Genomic DNA, 24,480 nt, shown 5'->3' with positions numbered 1-24,480 from the left:
GGACTAAACAACAACAACCCCTCAAAGTTGATGGACATTGCCATAGAATTGGTGCGCGCATCATGGGGTCAATTATGCAGGCGGGGCTTACCTGCCCCACCCCCACCCCCAATATTTCATTCAAGTTGGCACCCCTGATCGCAGCCACGGGAGAGATGCCATGGAGGGCTAGTCTCTCTCTGCGTAACCCCAAATCTGCCAACCTCCCTACACGTGGCCGTTGTTATGACTGCTGGCTGTTTCCTAGGCTGGGCTGAAGGAGAGGTCTCTCAGTGGATCGCTTGCCCCCCCCCCCCCCGCCTCTTTGCCTCCCCGGACGCCGTCTCCGCAATGTAGGCTGCGGCGGCGTCTCTGCCTGGATCCTGCGAGGCTGGCGGCCGAGCGGCAGGGGGTGTCTTCGCTGCCTCCGCCTCCTCCGCCTCGCCGCTCCTTTCCCTTTTCTGCGCCCTTCGGGCCAATCGGCGCAAAACAAAGGCGCGCAGGAGGAGCGGAGGGAGGCCCATCTCCTCCTGCCCTTCCCTCCCGGGTCAGTGGCTCCGCGCGCCGTAAACAAACGCAGCCCCGGGGTCGCCTCGTGCGCGCTGGAAGGGAGCCCAGGCAGGATGGCCAAGAGCCGGGCTGCCAACCCAGCGGTGGCCGGGCTCGTCTTGGCGCTCTGGTCCTGCTGCTGCTCCGCGGAGCCTCGGCTGGCTGGTTCTCCGGACGAGTCCCAAGCGCCGGGGCTCAGCCTCCATCCGCCCTACTTCAACCTGGCGGAGATCGCCAAGATTTCGGCGACCGACACCTGCGGCCAGGACGAGAGCGGGAGGCCTCGCCGAGAGCTCTTCTGCAAGCTGGTGGGGGGGCCCGCCGCTTTCCCCGCGGGGAAAAACATCCAGGTAACCCCGGGTGGCGCGGGTGTGGGTTAAGTTGGGGATCGACTGAGGGATCAGTGGCATGGATCCTCCAGTCCAGATCATTAAATGCGGACAAATTAACTCATTCTGTACCTGTGCAGCCACTCTGGTCTCCTAACATGATGTGCCCCTTAATCTAGACTGAACAGTATAGGATAGTTAATGAATTGGCAGAAGGTTGCATCGCTTCCGCGGGCGCCTCTCCTGCAGCCAGTACTTTACGCGCAAGCTGCATATTTTAAATCAATAGTTGCCAGCTTTGTTTTACCGGCATGTTAACCGCTTGACACCTGTAGACGACAGAAATTTAACAGGTGCAGCTTTCCCATCGGATCTCTGTGCAGCAGAAAGATGCACCAGTTGAATTCCTGTCTTTCTTTGATAGATTAAAGGCACAGGAACTGTGTAGGGGGGGAATATTCGGGGAGGAAGTACTCTCCCCTATGTATTGATAACCTGGATCGGATATCCTTGCCTTCACTGCCGTCTTCTCATGATCCAGGTGCTGACACTTTGGAAATGTTTGGGTGTTTCCATACGTTCAGTACATAATTATGATTGAAATGAGGGCCAAAGTAACTATTATTCTTTGGATCTCACTCATCCACAGTCTGTCAAGTAGAGTACAAGGGTAGGCTCTTGTGCACGTGCTGAAGGTAACTGGTTAGGAATACAGAACGAGGTTATAGTGGTAGTTAACTCATCCATTGCAGCTTAGAGATGCTGCTTCACTACTTAAAAATGGGGGAAACTGCTGTACTGGCAGGAAAGTGTCCTTCAGGATTTGTGAAGGAAGTGCTGAATAAAAGGTCCTCGTAACAGTTGGTGGCCTTCCTTCAATAGAAAGAGACTGCATATTCCAATTGTGTAGGGCATTCCCAGGGACCTCTGCAATATATACAAGCTGCCCTTCCACTTTCTCTGTGCCTGTCCTAAGACGACACAAGAGCTCTGCTGGATCAAGCCAAATACACATCTTGTCCAGAACTGACCACATAACTTACAAAAATAAGACTGATCTCCTACACTTTATACCTGTCAATGTTGAAGGAAGCCCTCTTTGTCGGTCTCTGTTACTCTCCTCATTGACCTGCCTTCCATCTGGTATTGTTGTGTCAGTATTATGATATGCTAATCTGTTGGCAAGGCAAGGAGAAGACCTATTCTATTCATGTCCTGCTTAGGTGGGGGGCTTCCCATAGGCATCTGGTTGGCCACTGTGTGAGAACAGAATTCTGGACTAGATTGGGTTAAAGAAAATGCCCACCCCCCACCCCCTGCTTTGACAGTAGCTTCTAAGATCTTGTCTGTCTGAAGATAAAAACAGTAAATTCTAACCAAAAAATGATCTATTGCAATGTGCACCATTAGTTCTGCATCCCTATTTGTCATGTCTGTATTTGATTCATATCTATTTTTAACTGATTCTAAAATCAGTTTAGATTTGCATATTTTAAATCAATTAACATACAGTATATGCAGAACAGCTTTACTGTGCAATCATAACCATCTCTACTCAGAAGGTAAATCCCTTTGAATCCAATGTGTCTTAATCCCAGGTAGGAAGAGCTAGGATTGTAGACTAAGCCTTCTTTATTTTGTGAGCGAGATGACAACCCCTCTTAGAGCTAACCTGCACCAAAAATTTTATATGACTACAGGAAATTAGAGGCTGAGGAGACTTCTGAGGGGCAAATTTGAATGCTGCAGACTATTTGATTTTAACATTAAGAGGTTTTAGAAGCAATTACAATCATTTAGGCAGAAGCAAATCCTAATAGGTGAATTAAGCCAAAGCTACTGTTTCTGTGGTATTGTTTCCTTTTACCCATTTATGAAGTTAAAACCCTGTGGTTTAGTTGTGAATTGATATAATTCTACAGTTAGGTATGACAGCAATAGTGAACAAGAGAATTCCTCTTACTTTAACATTTGTTGCAGATATTCTGGGTGAGAGGTCACCTGCGATTTGTGCTTGATCCAAGCTCCCGGAAGGATTACTGATAGATGTACCCTGGCACAAGAGTACATGTTGTGTGCTGCTTACAGAATTTGTAGAAATGTGCATTCAGCAGCTTCCCTCGCCTGTTTCTAACAAAGCCTCATTGAGACACATAGCAGAAATATTTCTGTAGTTTACCAGTCATCTTTTTGGTTCAAGAGGGGTTCCAAATTCTTTCAAAAGGCTGGGGAAAGCAGACCTGGAAAATGTGATAACAGCACAGTGCATATGCGATCACACTGCCCCAACCCTTGAATTCAAAGTTAAGGAAGAGAGTTTTTATGGACACCATATTTCAAATACCTATGAAATGGGAGAAGGCTTAAACAAACATGCTCACATCTATTCATGTCCGCAGTATAAAAGAATGAAGAGAGTGAATGAACATATTCAGATAATCATAGATGTAAGATAGAGAACTTTAGCAACAGGAAATATCAGATAACTGGAAAGGCTGTACTTGCTCCACTGTGCCCTGCACTGTGTCAGAAGTATGAATGGGGCTTGACCTTGTACTTTGGTGTGTGTGTTTTTGTGTATGCCCAGAAAAGAAGGTCTCCTGCAAACAACAACAACAACACAAAGGTAGCAGCATAAGGGGGGTGGGACAACAACCAACCAACCAAACCCCAAAACTAACAACTGGCTGATAATGTACCTATTTTTAGATCAACCAAAAAGGTCACAAAGTGTGGCCAACTTTTTGAGTTCTGTGTAACTCTTCAAGCAAGATATTATACAAAGCATGAAGTGAGGGAGACAAGGACACTTAACATTCAAAGGATGTAATTGCTCTGGCAGATCCACAGCCCTCAGGTAACTTGGAGAGAATTCTGGGTGAGGTTTCAGAATTTCCAAGTTGCTTCCAAAGTTTTATTATTTATTCCTTCCCTAATGAAATAAGGCAGGCACTGACTTGGGTGAGTACCTGCTGAAGATTTGTTGGCTGCTGACATTTTTAGCTTGGTATCTATATTGCCTCACGGTGGAGTTCATTTTATTGTGGTTTTAAATATTTCAAACGTGTGATTGCTTTATATTATGTTTACATCTGGTATCGCCCAGATGAAGAATGGTATATGAGTATTTAAAATAAATACATGTACAAAGGTCACTTTCAGGAATCCTACAAGGCAGCTGATTTGTTTCCCAACATCACATTCCCAGCTCTGCATCACCGAGATGTACCATATTTAGGCTTCAAACATCTCTAAACCCTCTTTCTGTTTCTGCCTCTTCAAAAATGCAAATAGCTCTTTCTATGCATGTGCACTGCCCTCCCTCTTTCCTCCATTTAATGGTACATGTACATGACTTTCTCCAAGCTTTTTGGGCTATCTCATTGAAACATGAGTTATTCCCAAATATACCCTAACCTTTCACTCCCATAGCGAAAACCATCTTGTGCTATTAACCAGCAATCTACCTGACAGGAGGAAGGGCAACCCAGTATCCTGTAACCTTAGAGCTATATTCAGTTCTTTCTCTACCACCACCCTACAAACAATTAACTTCACTCAAAGGGGAGAGCGATGATAAGCCCTCTCCCTCTTGTACTCGTCCCCTTTCCTGCAGCATCCCCTCTCCCCTATTGAGGAGTGAAACATCTGCAGTGGCGAGTATGTTGTACTTGTTTAGACTCCTCACATTATTTAGAACCCTGGAAAGATGTGGTTTCTAAATAGGCCAGGGAGTCTATCCAAGTGCAGCAGACTTTCTTCAGCAGAAACCCAGCTCCCAACAGGTATATCCAATAGGATAAAGTAGAGGGAAAACCCAGGTGTCATTATGGTTTTGACCCTAGATGGGCAACATAGCTATGAGTGTTGTGCTTAGAGCTGGACTGGAATTTCCAACAACACTATGTTTGAGAAGATCATTTCCTACATGTTCCGTTTATGCCCTTCTACTCCTGTAGAAGGTACATATGCAGTCATACTTCCAATTTTCCATAGGCTACATTACTTTTATATACACAGATATGGAAACTCTAGATGATGTGCGTTTTGAGGTGACTAGTATATGCAGAGCTGCTTTGGTGAATCATGGCCCAGATCCAGGCAGTACTCCCAATCTCCTGGAACTCAGACATTGTACCAGCCAGGCTGCATTGTGGAATGCCTTTCCGCAGATACTGCTCATGTAAAGCAAAAGAAAAGGTTTGCCCGACAACTTATTTTCCTTTAGCTTCCATCTGCCATCTTCGCTGGCAGCTCTTGTGGAATGTACTTTAAATAACTGAGATGCTTGCTGCTCCAGAAGAATTCACTGACGTACATTTAGAAACATTATTAAACTTGTCCTCAGAACTCCAAGTGACCTAGTTAAGTTGAAATGGCTCTCTTGTGGCCTAATCTTCAGTAACCTGGCAAAAAAAGCCTGTCCAGTTTGACCATCAGCAGAGGGGGAAAGGATGGAGAACCTCCATCCCCAAATCCAATTTGTTTACTTTGTTTTCTTACCACCCCTTTAAATACTTCCACTTGCCACTTCTCTTCTCCTAGAGGGGAGGCCATTGCTGTGTGCCAAACCATTGCAGCCTTATGTTTTCGTGTTGTCATCCTGTATTTTTGCAGACCTGATGATCCTCCCTAATAAAATTCTCCACCTGGTGCAGAAAAACTTCATGCAACTGTCCTTTTATTGAAAAGCTTCCTTCTTGCCTTGCTTCTTGTTTGGTGTGCCTGGAAGTTTAGTGAATTGCCCTTTGATTAGTGCACTACTATTCCTTGTGCCTGGAAGTAATGTGCATAAAAATTGGTGGATTTTGGCCATGGGCAAGGGTGTTGTTAAATAATATAACACTTTATCAGGTGCCATCTAGAGCCATCGTTTTAATTCTGCTTTTAGCTGATTGTTGAAAAGCACTACCTCGGCTAGATCTTCCAACTTCCTAGATCTTTAACTATTAGCAGTCAAGTTCAAACTGTCGCATTGATCATTACATCTTTTTGTTTTCTTCTCTTTCAGGGCCAGTTTTGTGACTATTGCGATGCCGCTGATCCCAACAAAGCTCATCCAGCAACCAATGCTATAGACGGGACAGAGCGCTGGTGGCAAAGTCCTTCTCTCTCCTTAGGTTTAAAGTATGATGTGGTCAACATTACTTTAGATCTAGGACAGGCAAGTACAGGTGTTGCTTTCCATGTTGTTGACTTTGACATTTTCCTTTGTCTGTTGTCTATGCATGGCCCAAAGTATGATGGGAGCTGTTTAGCATTCAAAGAGCTAACCACCAGTCTCTTTTTGCTCCTACTTCTTAGGATAACACCCATTTTTATGTAATGAGATGTGCATGCCTTTAAGATTCCAGATTGAGTAACTCTGAATTATTTCTGGATGCTGAGCTCAACAAGAATTCCATCAACTTCTTTCCCCTACTACTGACCATTGGAGATTCTACTCTATAATCAAGGAGCTCTGGGTCACAGTGTCTGACGTCAGTTATCAGTCCTTGATATGAGGTTATCAATTAGTGATGTCCATGACATTAATAAAATTGTTATGCTAGTTAAACATATTCAAAATAGCACTTGTATTGAGATTATGAAACTTTATCGATGAATCAGGTGACTAATCCCTTTAAAGAGGGGCTGCTAGTTGACTAAAAATCTTTAACCATAGGTACTACATCCTCTCTATTTACTAAATTATGTTTTAGGCCAAGTAAATCATAGAATTGTAGTCTAATCCCCTGCAATGCAGGAAATCCTGCCCACAACACCAACCTTATGCTTAAGAGCCAGACCCACTGACCCACTGTGCCCCAGGAGGGCTTTATGTAATTGAATAGTGTGGTTACTCTGTTCTAAATTACCAATGAAATGGATACAGAGAGAAAAATTAGTTGCTGCTACTTTGTTGTTCCATCAGTAGATGATATTGTTTAATAATTCAACTGCTGAAGACTTCACTACATCAGAATGATTTACTACGGGGATTTCCTGCAGCTTCAGAAACTCCAGGGTGCATGCAGGCTCCCACTACCCACAAGGCTGCTTTGTTCAACTGAGGTAGTGGCAGCTCTGTGCAGGCATGGAGAAGTAAGACACCTCTGCTTCTTCCCATTATGGGAGAAGTAGCATCCCAGCTTGTCCATAGAGTTACCTATCTTTCACCTGAGAGAGAAGACCCTCCTCGCATGCTCCTTCTAGGAAGGTGTAGAGAAACACCACTGGTCCCCAGTGTGGTATCTTTGTGATATTAGCAGCTGTTAAATAAATTACCGTACTCATTTTTCAGACCTAACTTCATATTAAGGAAAGAGGTAAAATTCTGTGGCGTTAAACGGATCCAAAAGCAGAGAGTTGAGAATGACCGTAAGCATATGGGAATGGGCAACAACCAATTCAGCTGCTATCAAGAAACATAACTGAGTTCTTGAGCAACTGGTTGTTGATGCACACAGCTCAAGCAGTGCCTTCTTAGCTCCTTCCTTCCTAGACTGTGGAAACAAACCATAGAGTGAATGGCTTAGCATTAAGTGAGAACCAGAGCTTGTGATTTGCTTTTTCAAACAAACCATGAATAGGAAGGCAAAAACGAACCTTGGCTTCCAATTGTGGTTTCTTTGGAGAGAAAGAAGTGTAGGTTCACACGTAATGCTCAGCTGGCTACATTCTGGTTTATTTCCCTACTCTAGGAAGCCAAGCAGGGAGTGATTGAACTGTCTGTGTAGCAGCTCACAGCTCTCCCACAGTTTAATTTCTCTAACCATGGGTTGTGGCCAGTGTTAGGTGTGATTGAAGCCAGTGAACAGATGTCATGAGCTGGCTGTGGATGACAGTTCTTGGGGTGAAGTGTCTTTCACTATCAATCTGATTTAGGATCAGTAGTTTTTGTTGTCTGCTGTACAAGCCCATGAGTCTTTGCTTAGGTATCTGTAAACAGGCCGAGCAACAACAATTGGTGTGCGTAGTAACAAGTGTGCTTAACAATATACTTTGGAAGTTTGTAAACTAGCGTATTCCCAATACACAGAAATTCTATAGAAATATTGACAGCCAAGGAAGCATTTCCTGTCTTTCAGTATACTTTCACTATAAGAAAGCAAATGCCAAAGATGTTGTTCCACACTGCTTCTCACCCATTAAAAAGAGCTAAAATCTTACACTGATTAGGTAAGTAGGAAGGAAGTCACTGAGAGCGAATAGGAGGAACATGCCATTCGAAAAGTGTTTGATTTTGTTTGCAGTTGCTTTCCTCTCATTGTTCATATTAAATGACTGATTTATAATGGAGCTAATGAATACCAGCAATGCAATCACAATGTTTTCCCCCTTAGCATGGGGAAGTGAAAAAAGGCAGGCTGGCACAGCTCAGTTCAGTAATCTGGATAAACTCAAACCTAGCATGGACTCAAACAGCACAGCAGGGGCAGTTTGAGCAACAGTAGCAACAGCTAAGAAAGAAATTTGGACTTTAATATCTAGTCCTCTATTATCCCTTTTGCTCTTGCTTTGGGACATGGGTAGCCAATGTGGTGCTCTCTCAATGTTGTTGGACTGCAAATCCCATCACCCCTGACCAGTGCTTTTTTTCTAGACAAAAAAGATGGCGGAATGCACCTCCCTCAGAAGACCCACCCCCGAGCCCAAGGAGGATCTCTTTGGGCTGGGGGGGGGGGTGTCTCCTCATGTGCCAGAGTCTTGTTGAGGCTGCTCAGCTGAGGCCAGGGGAGTCTTCCACGCCTCAGCTGAGCACCTTAAGGAGACCCACCTCATCTGGCTTGCATGAGCTGGAGCAGCTGAGAGGCAGAGAGGCTTCTGTGCCTCAGCTGGACACCTTAATTGTCGGAATTGGGGGGGGGTTTGAAAGGCCAGCTGGCTTTGCCCCACTGGAGCGTCTCCCTTCAGCCTTGCTGCTGCGGAGATCCCTCGAAACTCTGCTCCAACATGATCAGTGACTCAAGCTTGCAGACTCGAGCACACTTTACTCAGCAGTGTAAACTGTGCAACAGAAGAGGCTTGAGGCTGTAGACACATACTAAACTACACATTTATTATACATAAATCAGGACAAAGAAAACATGTCATCTCTCCTTGCCGTCTTATCAGAGAGAGACTAAAAACAAAAGCATTACAGAGCAGAAGTTCCGCTCACGCCAGCAAACTGTGCTGGAATGTAAACAGACATGTGACACGCAACAATCCTATGTCTGCAACAAAAGGTGGAATGGAATCCCAACATTAATGAGCTCCCATCCTCCACTTCTCTGGCTTGTGCTTTCCATCAGCTGTTAGCTAGGAGACTTAAGAGCCTCAGCAAAGCCCTGTTGCGCCTCTAGCTTATGAAGAGACCCTCTCTAGACCCATAGAGTACGTCCCCTTAGGGCTCTGAGGAGGGTCTTCTCGCGAGCTGGGGCTTTGTTGAGGCTTGTCAGGTCAGGTCTACTCCTGGCACCTAGCTGAGAGGTGCTGGAATGCCTTTCTGGCGTGTTCTGGCTGAAAAAAAGCCCTCCCCCCAACCAGTGGCCATACTCACTGGGGCTGATGGAAGTTGGAGTCCAGCAACATCTAAAGCATGGGTAGGCAAACTAAGGCCCAAGGGCCGGATCCAGCCCAATCGCCTTCTAAATCTGGCCTGCGGACGGTCCGGGAATCAGCGTGTTTTTACATAAGTAAAATGTGTCCTTTTATTTAAAATGCATCTCTGGGTTATTTGTGGGGCATAGGAATTCGTTCATTTCTCCCCCCCAAAATATAGTCCGGCCCCCCACAAGGTCTGAGGGACAGTGGACCAGCCCTCTGCTGAAAAAGTTTGCTGACCCCTGATCTAAAGGCACCACGTTGTCTCCTCTGAGGAAAGTGTACATGCTGTTGACTTTGTTGTCCTGTATTTCTCTGAATTACTATGGTTCATTATTGGATTACTTAGTTAGATTAACTATTGAAATATTGCTGTCTATTTATTAGCTGAATTGCCATTATGAAATTGGTTTGATTCTGAACCACATGATTTATTGTTCAGATATTTGTTCTATTGTGTTTATACTGATCGTAATTTTGAAAACTTTGCTTTGGTTGTGTTGTAATTTTTTGTCAGATGCTTTGGACTTCTGTTCAGAAGGAAAAGCAGAGGTCTTGAACCTCAGGCATTGAGACTTAATGTGGCCCTCCAGGCTCCTCCATCTGGTTCTCACAACCCACACCCACACCCCAGGCCACGCCCCTCCCTCCAGGCCACAGCCCTCCCCAGACCACACCCCTCACCAGCCTGTGTTAAACCCTCCTTAAGTGTTTTACTCTGGCTGGAATGTGTCCCTGAACTCTGAAAATGCTTATTGCTTGACTGCATGGAGGACAGAGGGTGTGTGTTGAAACTAGACTATTATACAAAGGTAAAATTTGCATTCATTGCCCCACCCACTTATGCCTCTGGCCTCATGTGGTTCTTGGAAGGTTGCCCAGAAGTGACTGCAGCCCTCAGGCTGAAAAAGGTTCCCACCCTTGCCCTAGATAAAAGAACTGGGTACACATAGAAGTACATACACAGATGTATGTACTCATATGCACTCACTCACTCACTCACTCACTCACTCATATAATATGGAAAGGGCAGTGTTGCACAGAAAACGTGGAGGAAATAAATACTTCGAAATATTTTAAAGGACCTGAGAAAGAAGTAGGTGAAATTAGCACTAGAGGCCGTTGATTTAAGTTGCAGTTAATTTTTGGAATATGTCCCAATTATCAGAGCAATTAAGTAAAAGAATGTACCGCTAAGGGAGGTTGTGGGATCTGCTTCTGAGAAAATTTTTTTTATAAGCATCTTGGAGATCCTTCAGATATAGGCTATTTGTTCTGTGTCTTGTAGGTTAGATTAAATGTCCTGATGAGTCCCTTGCAGATATACAATTCTTGTAACTTTGTATGTTTTAAAAGGTTATAGATTCTTATATCTCACACTGATGACAGCTTGAGAATACATTTTAAGAAAACAGGGTCATGTTCATATTGTATGGTGACCTCCTTTCACTGCCTTCTGGAATGCATGCTTCTTCAGCAAATCATATCCCCAAACTTGCATTTCCCAAGCAGGTGGATACAGTGGTACCTCTGGTTAAGAACTTAATTTGTTCCAGAAGTCTGTTCTTAACCTGAAACTGTTCTTAATCTGAGGTACCACTTGGTGCTAATGGGGCCTCCCGCTGCCGCCGCGTGATTTCTGTTCTCATCCTGAAGCAAAGTTCTTAACCCGAGGTACTATTTCTGGGTTAGCAGAGTCTGTAACCTGAAGCGTCTGTAACCTGAAGCATCAGTAACCCGAAGTACCACTGTATTTGCAAGGGAGAAACAGATGGTGGGCTTTGTGTGTTTAATTTCCCATCCTTCCTTATTATCCTCTTTAAATGCCTCCAAAACTATTTTCCTCTTGCTGGTTTTGTTTGAGATCTCAGGCCCACTTTGGGAAAAATGGCTTTAGGAGATAACTTTCAGGGAGAATCAGCTGATTTAGGAAAGGATTAAGCACCACCCCCTGTTCCCCAGTCCTCTCCTGCAAATCACACACACACACACACACACACACACACACACTCTTAGCATTTTGAGGCAAATGTGGGATTTGATATGCCATCTTAGCTTCACAATGTTACAGTCCACCCTAAGAACATTGTTCTTAATGAATGAAATTGCTTCAGCGAAGACATTGCAGCTGCTTTCATGGGTGATTCAGGTCTCTGCTTGTCTCCAGATCAAGGAAACGTTTTTTCCTGACTTAGTTTTCCTTTTCTCAGATCTGTATCTTACGTGAACTGTATGAACCTGGGGTATCTTGAAAATGGCTACCGTACCTCCTTTACTGTCGCAATAGTATAAGCTGCATGTTGCTTATCACAGATCTATGGGTTTTTCCTAATCGTTGAAATATGTGGGGTACATTCAATACCTTAAATAGATTCCTTTCTTGAACACCAGTTCAAAGCCTTCCCATTAGGGAAGCCTCCCCCCCATTTCATGTTAGCCTAGTATTCCATATGGACTAGCCAAGGGTTCACAAGTGGAACATGATCATTTTTAGGATACTTATTGGCCTCCTATTTTGCTTTTATTTCATTGCAAAGATAACATAAGTGCTGCTTAGCAGACAGACATAGACATGCAAATGACCTTTAACTAAAAACCCTTAAGCAAATGGTACAATGCTTCAAAGACCATAATGAATCTGTTGCAAGATCTATTGATAACACGGACTTTAACATTACTCATTGCTTGGCAAACCTCATAGGTTTTCTTTTTACATTAGTAAAAAGCTCAACAACTTTGGCAAAAACTTTTATTTTATTTTCACTTTTAGAAAAATGGCAACGCTAGATTATAAGTGGCTAAAAATGGTTAAAAGTAAATGAATCCATTTAGAAAATGTCCCCCACAGCCAGGAATACAGTATACTATAGTTTCCTCTTTTACTTAGCCATGATGAGACCCATGGCTGTGGACCTATGGTTACCAAGCGGTCAGCCACCCACCCAGCTGCTGACCAGAGCCAAATATATGTCTTTAGATCATATCCTAGGACCTTCTGTATAGTTTGCCTTGTATTTGTGCCACCACTACTTTTTATGCCACTGAAAAACCCTTTAAAAGCATTTAGCTGGATATGGTAAATTGTGGCTGGGCTTGTGTGTGTTGATTTTATTAAAGCTTTTATCATAATATGATAAGATTAAAGAAAATAGTCTAAATAGAAACAAACACCGAGAGAAAGAAAATAAAACGAGTCCTCTCTGAAAGGTAGCTCTTAACCGTTGTCTCACCTAGAAAGCGGTAGACCATCGCAGCTCTCACCTGGGAGCTTTCCTTTATTTCACAGAAATCTTTTAAATAATGAAATGGCCATGTGATGGGGCCCAGAGTCTAAAAACTTTCAAGTGGCTTCATAGGTTAAGCATGTGTGGTTTAAGATTAATTTGAACATTTCATTTTGAATAACTGCATACCAGATGTCAGCAGCTTTATTCTTTCCTGGAAGATTAATGCGTCAACTTCTTTTAATAGAAATTACTGTATATACAACCAGGAAAGTCAAATGTTGTTAATCTGTTTATCTTTATGTACTATACATAAGGACAATGCCTATTTGTTTAATATGACTGTTTCGTTATGGCTGATTTTCTAAATAAAGGGATCAAAACTATCATCATGTGTAGCACAATCTAAGCATGTTTATTCAGAAATAGCTTCAAGTGAGACTAACTACTAGTATGCTAAAGATATACTCTATATTTCAAGGCAAACAGGGAGACCGTCTAGCTTTTTAAAGGAGATTTCAACAACTTGTAAGCACTGAAAGGTATATAAGAAAATTGCTGTGTTTGGACTTAAGACTGGCATAATAAATAAGCCCATTCTAAACAAACCTCATATGCCAGCATCCACCCACTTTGCTTCTCCCTTCACTCAGCCTAGCAAACAAAGCAGGAAGTCTGCACTTGGTTACATCCAAACCAAGGAACTCTGATTAATGGCAACAATAAACCATGGTTTCATATAGGGTGAGGTGGGGCATATTGATGCAAGCGGCACATTGATACACCAACAATATTTCAATATCGAGAAACGTTATTTGTGTTGCGACATCACTAAAACATGTCTATACATGTGTGATTACAACTGTTGCGACCACGCCGTCCACCAGTTAGCCGTTGCCATTTGACGAGAGTAGGTATGGCCAACTAAAAAATTACGTGAAATGTAAGTCTTCCAACACTGTTTTACGTCATTTAGTTAAGATTTTAAAATACCAAAGGTAAGTTATTCCACTCAGTGGGGGAGAATGATACAAAACCCATTTTTTTACTCAAGTCATTATATTCTCATTATCTTCTAACTTTAATGGTTCTTTTGATTGCAATTATAATACTGATTAGTTATGCCATGCATAAAGCAAAAAATAAAAATAAAAATTATTTGACTCATTTTTGTTACATAAAACATGAGATTCACTTTTTCTGCATCAATCTGCAGAAAACCTCACGCTACTGGCTTGTTTGGCACCATCAACCATAGTTTCCTGATTTGGAAGCAATAGTTTATTATGGACTTCTTTGTTTGATCACCCACAGGGAATATTAAAAAAAGCTGCATGTAGGAGAATAAGACTTGTTCATAAATTAATTTATTAAACTGAAATATGATAGTCCAAATGTGGCCAGTGCTTATGCTCCTTCTCCATTCTTTATGTTCAGGTAATCAAATCAAGATAATATTTTCAGATATTGCATTTCTATGGCATACTAACCACAGTATCAAAAGTCCTTTGGATGAACCTCAGCTGGAGCCAAAAAAGATGAAGTCAGAATTGTTTGAGTGCCACAGGCATCGCTTACAAACATCTTTCTATTAGAGAGCAGTATGAACTTAATAATAACAATGAATCATTGTGATTCATAAGTAAGTTGGTTAAAATTCTTAAGGTAGTCTGTACTTGGATCGATTGAACCCATGATATAACCAAAATAATTTGCAGAAGGATACATATTTCCCCAACTGACTATCTTATGAGGAAGATAGAGAATGCATTCATTTCCGTGTGATATAACTAGGCAATACTAATGCCAATTGTGTGATGATAATATTTGTAAAGCTCTTTGAAGCGTTATTTAACTTCACTTCCATTCTTTTAACTGTAATCCTTACAACAATCCTGTAAGGTACACCAGTATTTCCTCCATTTTTAGATGCAACAACTGAGGTGGAAAGACGGTATGGCTTGCCTAGGGCTTTTAGTGAGATTCTAACCAGAAGCTCCCCTATTCATAGCTCAGTTTCTTGGCTACTATGCTAGATATATATTTCATGAACAGTACTGTTGCACTCCACCTCAATCTCTGAGCTGTGTGAGATTCCAGGGGTTCCAGGGCACTTACCCAGGATTTGTGTTGCTTTTGGAATGAGGTACAGCAGAGACTGTTGTGTCTATATGATATATGGCTTAAAGGTAAAGGTAAAGGTACCCCTGCCCGTACGGGCCAGTCTTGACAGACTCTGGGGTTGTGCGCCCATCTCACTCAAGAGGCCAGGGGCCAGCGCTGTCCGGAGACACTTCCGGGTCATGTGGCCAGCGTGACATTGCTGCTATGGCGAGCCAGAGCCGCACACGGAAACGCCGTTTACCTTCCCGCTGGTAAGCGGTCCCTATTTATCTACTTGCACCCGGAGGTGCTTTCGAACTGCTAGGTTGGCAGGCGCTGGGACCGAGCAGCGGGAGCGCACCCCGCCGCAGGGATTCGAACCGCCGACCTTTCGATCGGCAAGTCCTAGGTGCTGAGGCTTTAACTTACACACATATATACACAGCCTGAGCCTATGATGGAGGAGTTCACAGCATTAACACCCCAAGAGGGCCTTGCTTCCCGCATATCCACAGCCTTGGATTCAGCTAAGTGAGGCTTAGCTCCTCCCACCCCTCATAGAACAAGGCAGTGTGTGGCCCATGGGTTCCATGTCAAAGTACTCTTGTGGCCCAATTGGTATGAAAAGTTGGCCCACCCTGAACTACAAATTGCTCTTAGTTGCTGTGAGAATGAATCTTCTGTCATTATCTCTCTTTGAACTGTACTGTGTCCTGTTGCTAATGATTGCTTTGTTGGCGCTTTGCCAGAATACAGCATTCATTTAGGAAGTGGGTACCAAGAAACATCAGTGCTTGAAGGCCTGGGACAGGCCTACTGACTCCTCTTCGTGAAGTGTAGGCTTCAACTTTGTTAATTACTGCATTCCCTTTGATGTTAAAGAAATAAATAGGCCAAGCCTCCACACACTGTTCCAAGTAAAATACCACTAATATGAACATTGACAGAAGAGTTAGGAAGACTGAACCCTATGGCTATGGTGTAAAAATTGCTTACTCTAGATCCGCTCCAGTGAAGTTGCATTCATTGTAGTTCTGGCACCATAGTTATACTTTGTCTTCGTGACTAAATTGTTGTGGTTATCATTTTTTGGTGTTGCATGGCAATGGAATTTCCCTTACCCTTAAATTTGTCAGTCACTATGTTGCCCAAGGCAACCCAAAGTAACTTACAGTTAATTACCTCTGCTGTTTAAAGTGCGTTTGAAACATCCAGTTAGTTGAGCACTGAACAGCATTGGTCCAAAAGAGTGTTGAACCCACATCATCCCCAGCCAGCTTCATTAATGGTCAGAGATGATGGGAGTTGTAGTCCAGCAACAGCTGGGGACCCAAGGTTAAAGAACACTGGTATAGAAGAGCAAACTTGAGCATAGGCATGATATTGTTTATTTACTAATATCAGACATTAAATGTTAAATTCCACTGGAGGCACAACCTCACCAGCCCTATCGTTTTCTAGCAGAAATAACAGGATTACCTTTCTCTTTGTACAATTTAGTGTATTTTAATGTTTCTCTACATGTTATTTTATTACCAGTTCTTTCACGTGGCCTATGTCCTCATCAAATTTGCAAATTCTCCTCGTCCTGATCTGTGGGTATTAGAAAGATCAACAGACTTTGGAAAAACCTATATGCCATGGCAATATTTTGCTTGTGAGTACCAGTTTTTAAAACTCTTATAACTTTTTATTTTGACAATAGCAACTATTTCCTGCTGGGCGTTTAACTTCTAAGAATATATGGTACCTTAAGGAATTCATGAACAAGTCTCTCTCACCCCCCCTCGCCCTGCCCTGCCAAATACCTCTAGCTATGTTCAATATCACTCGCTAATGGACTGATTCATCAGGCTGCAGGCTTCCCACTCATTTCTTTCACCAGTGAGTAAAGGAGAAGGAAATCTTTCACTTTCTGTTTTAATAAGCCCCAGCCTCCTGTTATGCCTAAACTTTAGAAACTGTGGTTAATCCTGTCAAGCCAAACATGTACTGTATACATCAATAGATTTTAGTGAGCATGCTGAATGCTACATAGGATGAGACTGAAAGTTTGTAGTTTAATGCTCACTTAAGGCAACCTTAAGACCAGATTCTGTCAGTGCCTAATTGCACATTTTGTCTCAAGGTTTAAAAACAACCAATGAGGTGGATTAGACACCCCAATACTGGGAAAGAGGTGATATTTTCCTGCTAAATGGGGCATGCAAGACCTGCTTTTCCCTTGTCCTTTTCTCAGACTCACTGAAACACTCAGACTATCCGGCATAACTTTGTAAGAACAGTAAAGAGTCTTGGGAAGTCAAGGCGCAGGATCTGAGTTACCAGGATTCATTCCACTTCAGATTCGGCGGTTTATGTTATTTTCTATGTAACTGTTGGAGTAATGTTCTGAAGGTCAGGAACTCCACACGGTGATTTATTTATTTTTGTTAGATTCTAAGCAAGGCTGTTGGGAACGTTTTGGGAAGGAAGCGAATGCCCGTGTTAGAAAAGATGATGATGTCATTTGCACTACAGAATATTCTCGGATTGTGCCTTTAGAAAATGGAGAGGTAAGTTCAGGGCAGGGGACAGGGGGATGGGGCAACAGCAATACTGTAATAACACTTAGCATTTAGACAAGAGTTTTGCATGAAAGTACTTCAAATGTACCTCAGTAATAGTACCATAACAAAACTATAAGGCAGATCAGTACTATTAAATGGGTTCTTAGTGACCAGTGGTCATTCTCTCTTCTGTCTGTAACTACCATTGAAACCCACTTCACTTGTCTACCTCCCTGTTCCACTCCAGCATTCTGATATAAGTTAGATTGGTGAATGGGTTGATCTGAAGATGAGCACTCTTGAATTACACTCCACTCTTCCAAGGACATATAGAACACTTTCTCCCACCGGATATCCACCTCCTCTATGTTTCTTGACCTATCACAAGTGCCACTACTGACAACTGCCCTAGTTACTTTTCGCTTTCCTTTCTGGCCACCATGTTATAAAAACTATAAGTCATTTTGTAGGCCATAAAACTACAAACAGACACCTTGGTCTTGAATTAGCTAGCAATCATTCATACAGATAATCTCTTTCCCCCTATTGGTAGGACTTACTGTGCTTACAGGCATGGATAAAGATTCCAGTTGGCTCCTAAAATAGTATAGTTCCAAGAACTGGGTTCTGAGTTAGTGGAGCTGATTATTAGTCTACAATGAGCTCTTGTTAAAAAGGGCTTTGAAGAGTTTTCTTTAATCATTAGAAAAACCTGCTCTGGCTTATGGGGAAATTCCACAACTACATTTTGTATTTTCTTTCTATCATAAAGAGAGAGTAATTAAAAAGCTTATTTGCTGCCGGCAATCCCTTATGTCATGGATCCTTGTGCTACAACTAAAAATAATAATTCATTTTGGCCAAATCCTTCAGTATTTACACATCTTTTAACAACGTGACTGATTGTTAGGGGTGTATGAATAACTAGTATTGATATTTGCAATAATTCTAAGTGCTTTAAAGTACATTAAATGTTCAAGCATTTAATCTAGTTTATCTGCCGGACATAAAGGTTCTTTCAATTAGATAGTTAATATTGGAGATGCCTTCATATCACAAATGAGACAAGGTTATTTATCCTTTGTGAGAAGCTGTGACTCTGGGCTATCTTAATAGATTGAGAGCCTAGGCAATTGTTGCCTTTAGAATACAGTGGTACCTTGGTTCTCGAACTTAATCCGTTCCGGGAGTCCGTTCGACTCCCGAAACCTTTCGAAAACCAAAGTGTGGCTTCTGATTGGCTGCAGGAGCTTCCTGCACTCAATCGAAACCTGCGTTGGACGTTCGGCTTCTGAAAAACGTTCGCAAACTGGAACACTTACTTCTGGGTTTGTGGTGTTTGGGAGTCCATTTGTTTGGGAGCCAAGCTGTTCGAGTACCAAGGTAGCACTGTACTTAGTTTTTTGTACTGTACATGTGTAATTCATGGCTTAAGACTCATTTTTCTTTGATTTGCTATCTTAAACTCTTATTGGAATATGATTGAAGGGTGGTGTAAAATACATTATTATTATGTTGCTCCACTGATTAAAGGCTCATTGATCCATTGGAGGCTTCTGTTAGATGAAAGGGAAGAGATGACTTTCATTGATTCTTCCTTCTCTCTGCAACCCCTGTCCCCAAATCTGTTAAAGAAGATTGGGTTGAGGGCTTATTTGAAACATTATGGTTGATAGCTCAGAGCTCCAACATGCCCTCAAATCATTATCAAAGCAGTATGGTGTTTTGCTGCCCCTACGCTGCCTTCTCATTCCAGGCCTGACTGTTAGTAAGCCCACTGATTTCACTTCTGAGAGGATATGTCTAGGCTGGTTGCTGCAAGTTACTTGAGTGTTTCTACAGTGAAGCCTATTGTAATTCCTTTCCCTCTCCCCTAGTCTGTGTCTGTATTGTGTGGCCACCAATTGCCTATGTCCATGTTTGCATTTAGCTATGCTTGTAGTGGGTGGCATTATACTAATTCTAACAACATTTCACTGGAATCTATTCACCTTTTGAAACAATGCCTACCCTTGAAATAATGGTTGCAATAATGGACTAGGGGCCCAGTTTACTTATTCATGTCCTAGATATTTATAAGTTGCTTTCTATTAATTTGTCCATGTTTTAAAACTGATCTCTCTCTCTCATATTAGATTGTGATATCCTTGATAAACGGTCGTCCAGGAGCAAATAACTTCACCCATTCTCCTATACTTAGAGAATTTACTAAAGCAACAAATATTCGTTTACATTTCCTCAGAACCAATACCCTTCTTGGGCACTTGATATCTAAAGCTCAACGGGATCCTACAGTGACGCGCAGAGTGAGTAAATGTTATCTTTTGGCAGGGAGGAATCATAGAATTGTAGAGTTGGAAGGGATCTCAAGGGTCATCTGGTCCAACTCCCTGCAATGCAGGAATCTCAACTAAAACAACCATGACAGATGGCCATCCAAACTCTGCTTAAAAACAAGAAGGACCAATGGTCTAACTCCACATAAGGAACCTTCCTACTTATGTGGTGCCCTTTAGATGTTGCTGGATTGCAAGTAGCACCATCCCTGGTCATGACCATACTGGTTGGTACTGAAGGGAGATGTTATTCAGCAATATTGTACCATGTTGGCTACCTCTGGTCTAAAGCCGCTCTTTACTCCAGCTGCATTCATATTTAAGGATTTCTGGAAAAAGTGAAATGCATATTGTAAATTTCTTCAGGAAATTTGGATCCAGGAAGATGCAGAAAAGTGGTCTAAGCAGAGTATGATTTTATCACTCTGACCTTTATCAAGCAGGTAGTTTCACAGAGTTCTACTAGAATCTTCTACTAGAGAAAAAGAGTATGACTCCTAAATAAAACCTGGTTTTGAATTACTCCAGATTCTTACGTGCTAGAACTGCTAGGAAAACATGGAGTAGGCTTTTAATCATTACACATATGTGAAGCAGAATTTGTAAGATAAAATAATTCCCCTGCAGATGCAACCTTTTGCCTTTCCTGGTCACTGAGGATAAGGTAGCAAACTTGATTTCTTTATTGGCCTTCTTCCTTCCACTGTACATCAGTACTGCTCAGGTAGGGTGGAGAATCTTTCTCTCTCTTTCTTAAATGTACACAGAAGTTATTATAACTATTGACTGAGTGTGGCTTTATCTGCCATACATGGGCTGGTGGCAGGGAGTGGTGCTCAGATAACATACTTTTTAAGCTCTCTGAACACCATATGGATTAGTAGTGCTTGCAAATGACTAGAAGCCCAATCCTATGCATATTTATTCAGAAATAAATCCACTTATTTGGACTTACTTCCAAATAAGCATATGCACAATTGCAGCCGAGCAGTGCAATCCTGTGAATGTCTACTCAGAAGTAAGACTCAACTGAGCACTACAAGATAAGTAAATTCCTATAGACTTAATCTTAATCCCTGCATTGTTATATTGGAACAGACATGCACTGAATAAGGCTAAACAGTTCTGGAGAATAACTAACGATTTTGAGTTTCTGAGATGACTATACAGTACATTATTTTGGGCCCCTGGTCAGTGACATGAATAGTGAGTGGAAATTATCTTTTTTGTATTCCCACTGTACTTGATATTGCTGTAATGCTTACTCTATGTCTTGGATTCCTGCTGTTTAAGTCAGTAGATGGTTGGCCAATTTGAAACCATGGAGCATGGGGTTTAACATAATTCTGAGATCTTCGGCTTTGATCTGCATAGCTCTGTACCCTTTTGACATTATGGAGAAAGACTTGTTATTGCGTAGGTGCTGTATGAAACACAGAAACCACTGTATGGCTACACGTGATGAAATAAGTATGTGTTGCACCTCTTCCTAAATGCTCAAAGAATTGTTGGCATCTGTCTGTCTGGAGCGACAATGGAGTGCACCTCTGGGGGTGAAGTCAAACCACTGTGTTAGCAACACCAAACTGATCTCCCTGGGGTGCAAGCCCAAATTACAGGACCCCCATCTTGGCCTCGTTGATGTGGTCCAAACAAAAGCAGAGCAATATGTTTGGTACCAGCTTGGCTGCAGGAGTTGCTGGAAGGAGGCATGCAAGGTGCCATCCAGCCATCTTAGGGACTCCACTCCAGATTTGTGTAAGGTTTACTCATTTTCTTCTCCTGAAGATATCCTGCAAGGCAGCGGAGGTTTAGGACCAGCATTTTCCTTCTCCTAGAAGGGCTACCTTCCCAGGTTGATGAGCTCCATCAGCCCCTCACTTGCCTCTACAGCACATGTAAAAACCACCTTCTTGACTGTTGGACCCAGTATTGGTCTTGTCCGCTCAATCTTCCAGAGCTTGTCTTCATATGCAGGGGAAGCCCCTAACTCACCGAGGGTTTGAAACCCTTCAGCTACCCTGATCTGGTTTAGTCATATGCTAATCTAATCATCCTTACAATGCCCTTTAAAAAGATGAGAATGTAAAGATGAAGTGTTGAAACATATGAATATAACTTTCTGTTCTAGAGCTGCCCATTCTATTTTTCACTTCCCTTTTTTATCTTCTGCTCCTCAGCCCATATCAATCAACAAAAATCCAAAATATGTTTAAAATACAGATTTTAGTGGAGAAGAAGTTTATCAAGGTCAGAAATTCATGGTGGGGGAATTATTGGTAGTCATATATATATTTCACTAGCAAGTTTATATCATCTTGGGTCTAGAATTCATAATCTTTGAGAGAACACCCTGAGGATAAGCTCTGTCAGCTACTTACCTGCAAATCTTGTTTCTGTCTAGTATTACTACAGCATAAAAGACATCAGTGTTGGTGGACAGTGTGTTTGTAATGGACATGCAGATATTTGTGATGCCGAAAGGGACATAAATTCATACAGGTAAGGATACAACAGTACGACCAAAACCATTGTGCTTTCAAAATGGTTGCTTTGTGGCTGTACAATGATGGCATCGTTTTCAGGTTTTACTTCTATAACTTCAGAATTTGTTTAAGGGATCTTTAGTACTTTACTGTTTCTAAGGTGGAAATTAATCCCAGTGCCAGGAAATGGGTTATTAGGAAATCCCGGTTCCCTCAGAGAGCTACAGTTCTCAGAGTTCCTTGAGAAGAGTGATTGAACCACTCTGGGAATTATAGCTCTCTTAACCCTTAAGAAACTACATTTCCCAGGATTATTTGGCAATGACTGTTAAAGTGTTGTAACAGTGCTTTAAATGTATGGTAATGTATTTTTGTGCTATTTTCAATTGTTCATCATCTTGCGATGTCTTCATATAAGTTGTTTTGGAAATTTAATAATAATAATAATAATAATAATAATAATAATAATAATAATAATAATACTTCAACCCCATGGCTGTTATAAAGGATTCAAGTTTAATTTTAAGAGTGCTGGTACATTCTGTGTGAGTTAGGTTTGTGCACACATCACATTAGAGTGTGAAAAATACAAAAAGAGAGAGAATCATTGATGGGGGGAAAATCAAATGACAATTACTTATATATCCAGGTACCGATGTGAATGTCAGCACAACACCTGTGGAGAAACCTGCAGTCATTGCTGCCCTGGATATAACCAGAAACAATGGCAACCTGCAACAACCAGCAGTACAAATGCTTGTGAACGTAAGTTTAGCGTCTGAATGTGATTATTTTTTGGGGAGGGAAAGGTGTTTTAATATACATAATATAATTTCCCTCTGTATTATTGCCTCACATATTGAAAGAATTCAGTCCAGCCATTTAAAGAAGGGCCCTTTCAGACCAAGGCAGACTATCTGTCGCCACCTCTGTGGACCAACTTTGACAGGTGGGCAAGATAGCCAACCTGTCAGTCACCTTATGCCATTCTGACATCAAATGACTGGCAAGTGAATTGTCTCATCCACTTGCTGAAGTCCCTTTCACAACAGTTCCCAAGCTGGCTGTTGGGCGCTTGGAAACCACATCACAAGCTAAGGAGTGGCAAAGCTCCTTTCTGGATGCAAATTGGAACATGTTTTGAAACTGAGTTGGAGAGCCACATTAGGAGCACTCAACTGTGGACATGTGCCATGGATGTGGCATAGAACAAAAGACTGACGAAAATTAATGTACAAACATTTCAGGCCAATTGGCCTATAAAGTGACAAACATTGCGAAAACTTTTGAATGAAACTAGGCATGTCAGACCAAACAGTATCTGAATCCCGCATGAGTAATATGGAAGAAAAATCTCTTTTATGCAACAGATAGGCTGTGAATAAGTAAATAATATGACATCATCCTATATTGTTAAGAGCTCCAGTGTAACCAGGTATTTCCAGGTCATGCCTGGATGCTGAAGTGATCGACTCCGTGCCCTTCTTCCCATCTGCTCTGACTTGGAACAATGTCAAGGCCAGATATCTGGCAAAAAAATTGGTTGAGGTAGTCCTTGCTTCTTCAGAAGCAATTTTGGCCCCATTTGTGTGCTTGGAAAGTATTGCTAAGAAATACCCTGTGAATTTGCAGCTTTTTCAGTCTTACAATGCCCTCTGTATGTCCCCCAGAATGACAGTTCTCAGTCTGAACAGTGCTGGCCTGAACAGACTGTGATGACCTTACTGCATCTGATGGAAAAACTCATTGCATGACATATGGAAATTAGAGGTGCTTTTTTCCTTCTCTGTGTTCCATTGCTCATTTGCCTGATGGTTGTAATGAAACTTATCGTCTCTCTCAGCCTGCAACTGCCATGGACATGCTATGGACTGCTATTATGATCCTGAAGTTGAGCAACGTGGAGAGAGCTTAAATCTTTATGAACAGTATCAAGGTGGAGGAGTCTGCATCAACTGTCAGGTAAAACTCACCTTATTAAAGTGTTTATTTCATTCCTCTCTGTCTTGAAACCATGTAATACATTTTCTGATCATACCCATCACAATCTTTTCCAAAAATGTTCCAAAAGAGGAGATAGCAGAAATCACTGATCACTTGATATATAAACTTCAGTAATGAAAAATTGACAGTGCAATTCTAAACATGTTTCCGCAGAAGTACCACTGAGTTAATTGGGGCTCATTACCACGTAAATGAGTATGAGATAGTCATATAAGGCTGCAGTCCAAGGTCCACTAACCTGGGCACAAGCCTCATTTAATTGAGTGGGACTTACCAGTACTTCCGTGTGTGTGCGTGTGTGTGTTAGATTGTGTTGTGAACTTTGTTTTTTAAGCTTCTGAATAGGCACAGCC

General features: G+C 42.1%; 1 protein-coding gene across 2 annotated transcripts in view; it reads left to right on the top strand.

Annotated features, from left to right (window-relative positions):
• The first annotated feature begins 224 nt into the window (after nucleotides 1–224).
• Nucleotides 225–24,480, top strand: part of LAMA3 (laminin subunit alpha 3) — a 132,649-nt gene continuing 108,393 nt past the window's right edge. For both annotated transcript variants that reach the window (XM_083748164.1, XM_083748163.1), the window contains exons 1-8: nucleotides 225–878; nucleotides 5,869–6,021; nucleotides 16,292–16,409; nucleotides 17,189–17,307; nucleotides 19,437–19,607; nucleotides 22,042–22,139; nucleotides 22,773–22,888; nucleotides 23,967–24,085. In XM_083748164.1, the coding sequence (XP_083604290.1) occupies nucleotides 603–878; nucleotides 5,869–6,021; nucleotides 16,292–16,409; nucleotides 17,189–17,307; nucleotides 19,437–19,607; nucleotides 22,042–22,139; nucleotides 22,773–22,888; nucleotides 23,967–24,085 (1,170 nt within the window). In that variant the 5' untranslated portion in view covers nucleotides 225–602. The remainder of the gene's footprint in view (nucleotides 879–5,868; nucleotides 6,022–16,291; nucleotides 16,410–17,188; nucleotides 17,308–19,436; nucleotides 19,608–22,041; nucleotides 22,140–22,772; nucleotides 22,889–23,966; nucleotides 24,086–24,480) is intronic.

The sequence above is a fragment of the Podarcis gaigeae genome, assembly GCF_964106915.1.
Source record: "Podarcis gaigeae genome assembly, chromosome: 7".
NCBI lineage: Eukaryota > Metazoa > Chordata > Lepidosauria > Squamata > Lacertidae > Podarcis > Podarcis gaigeae.
This window is presented reverse-complemented; position numbering and strand designations above follow the sequence as displayed.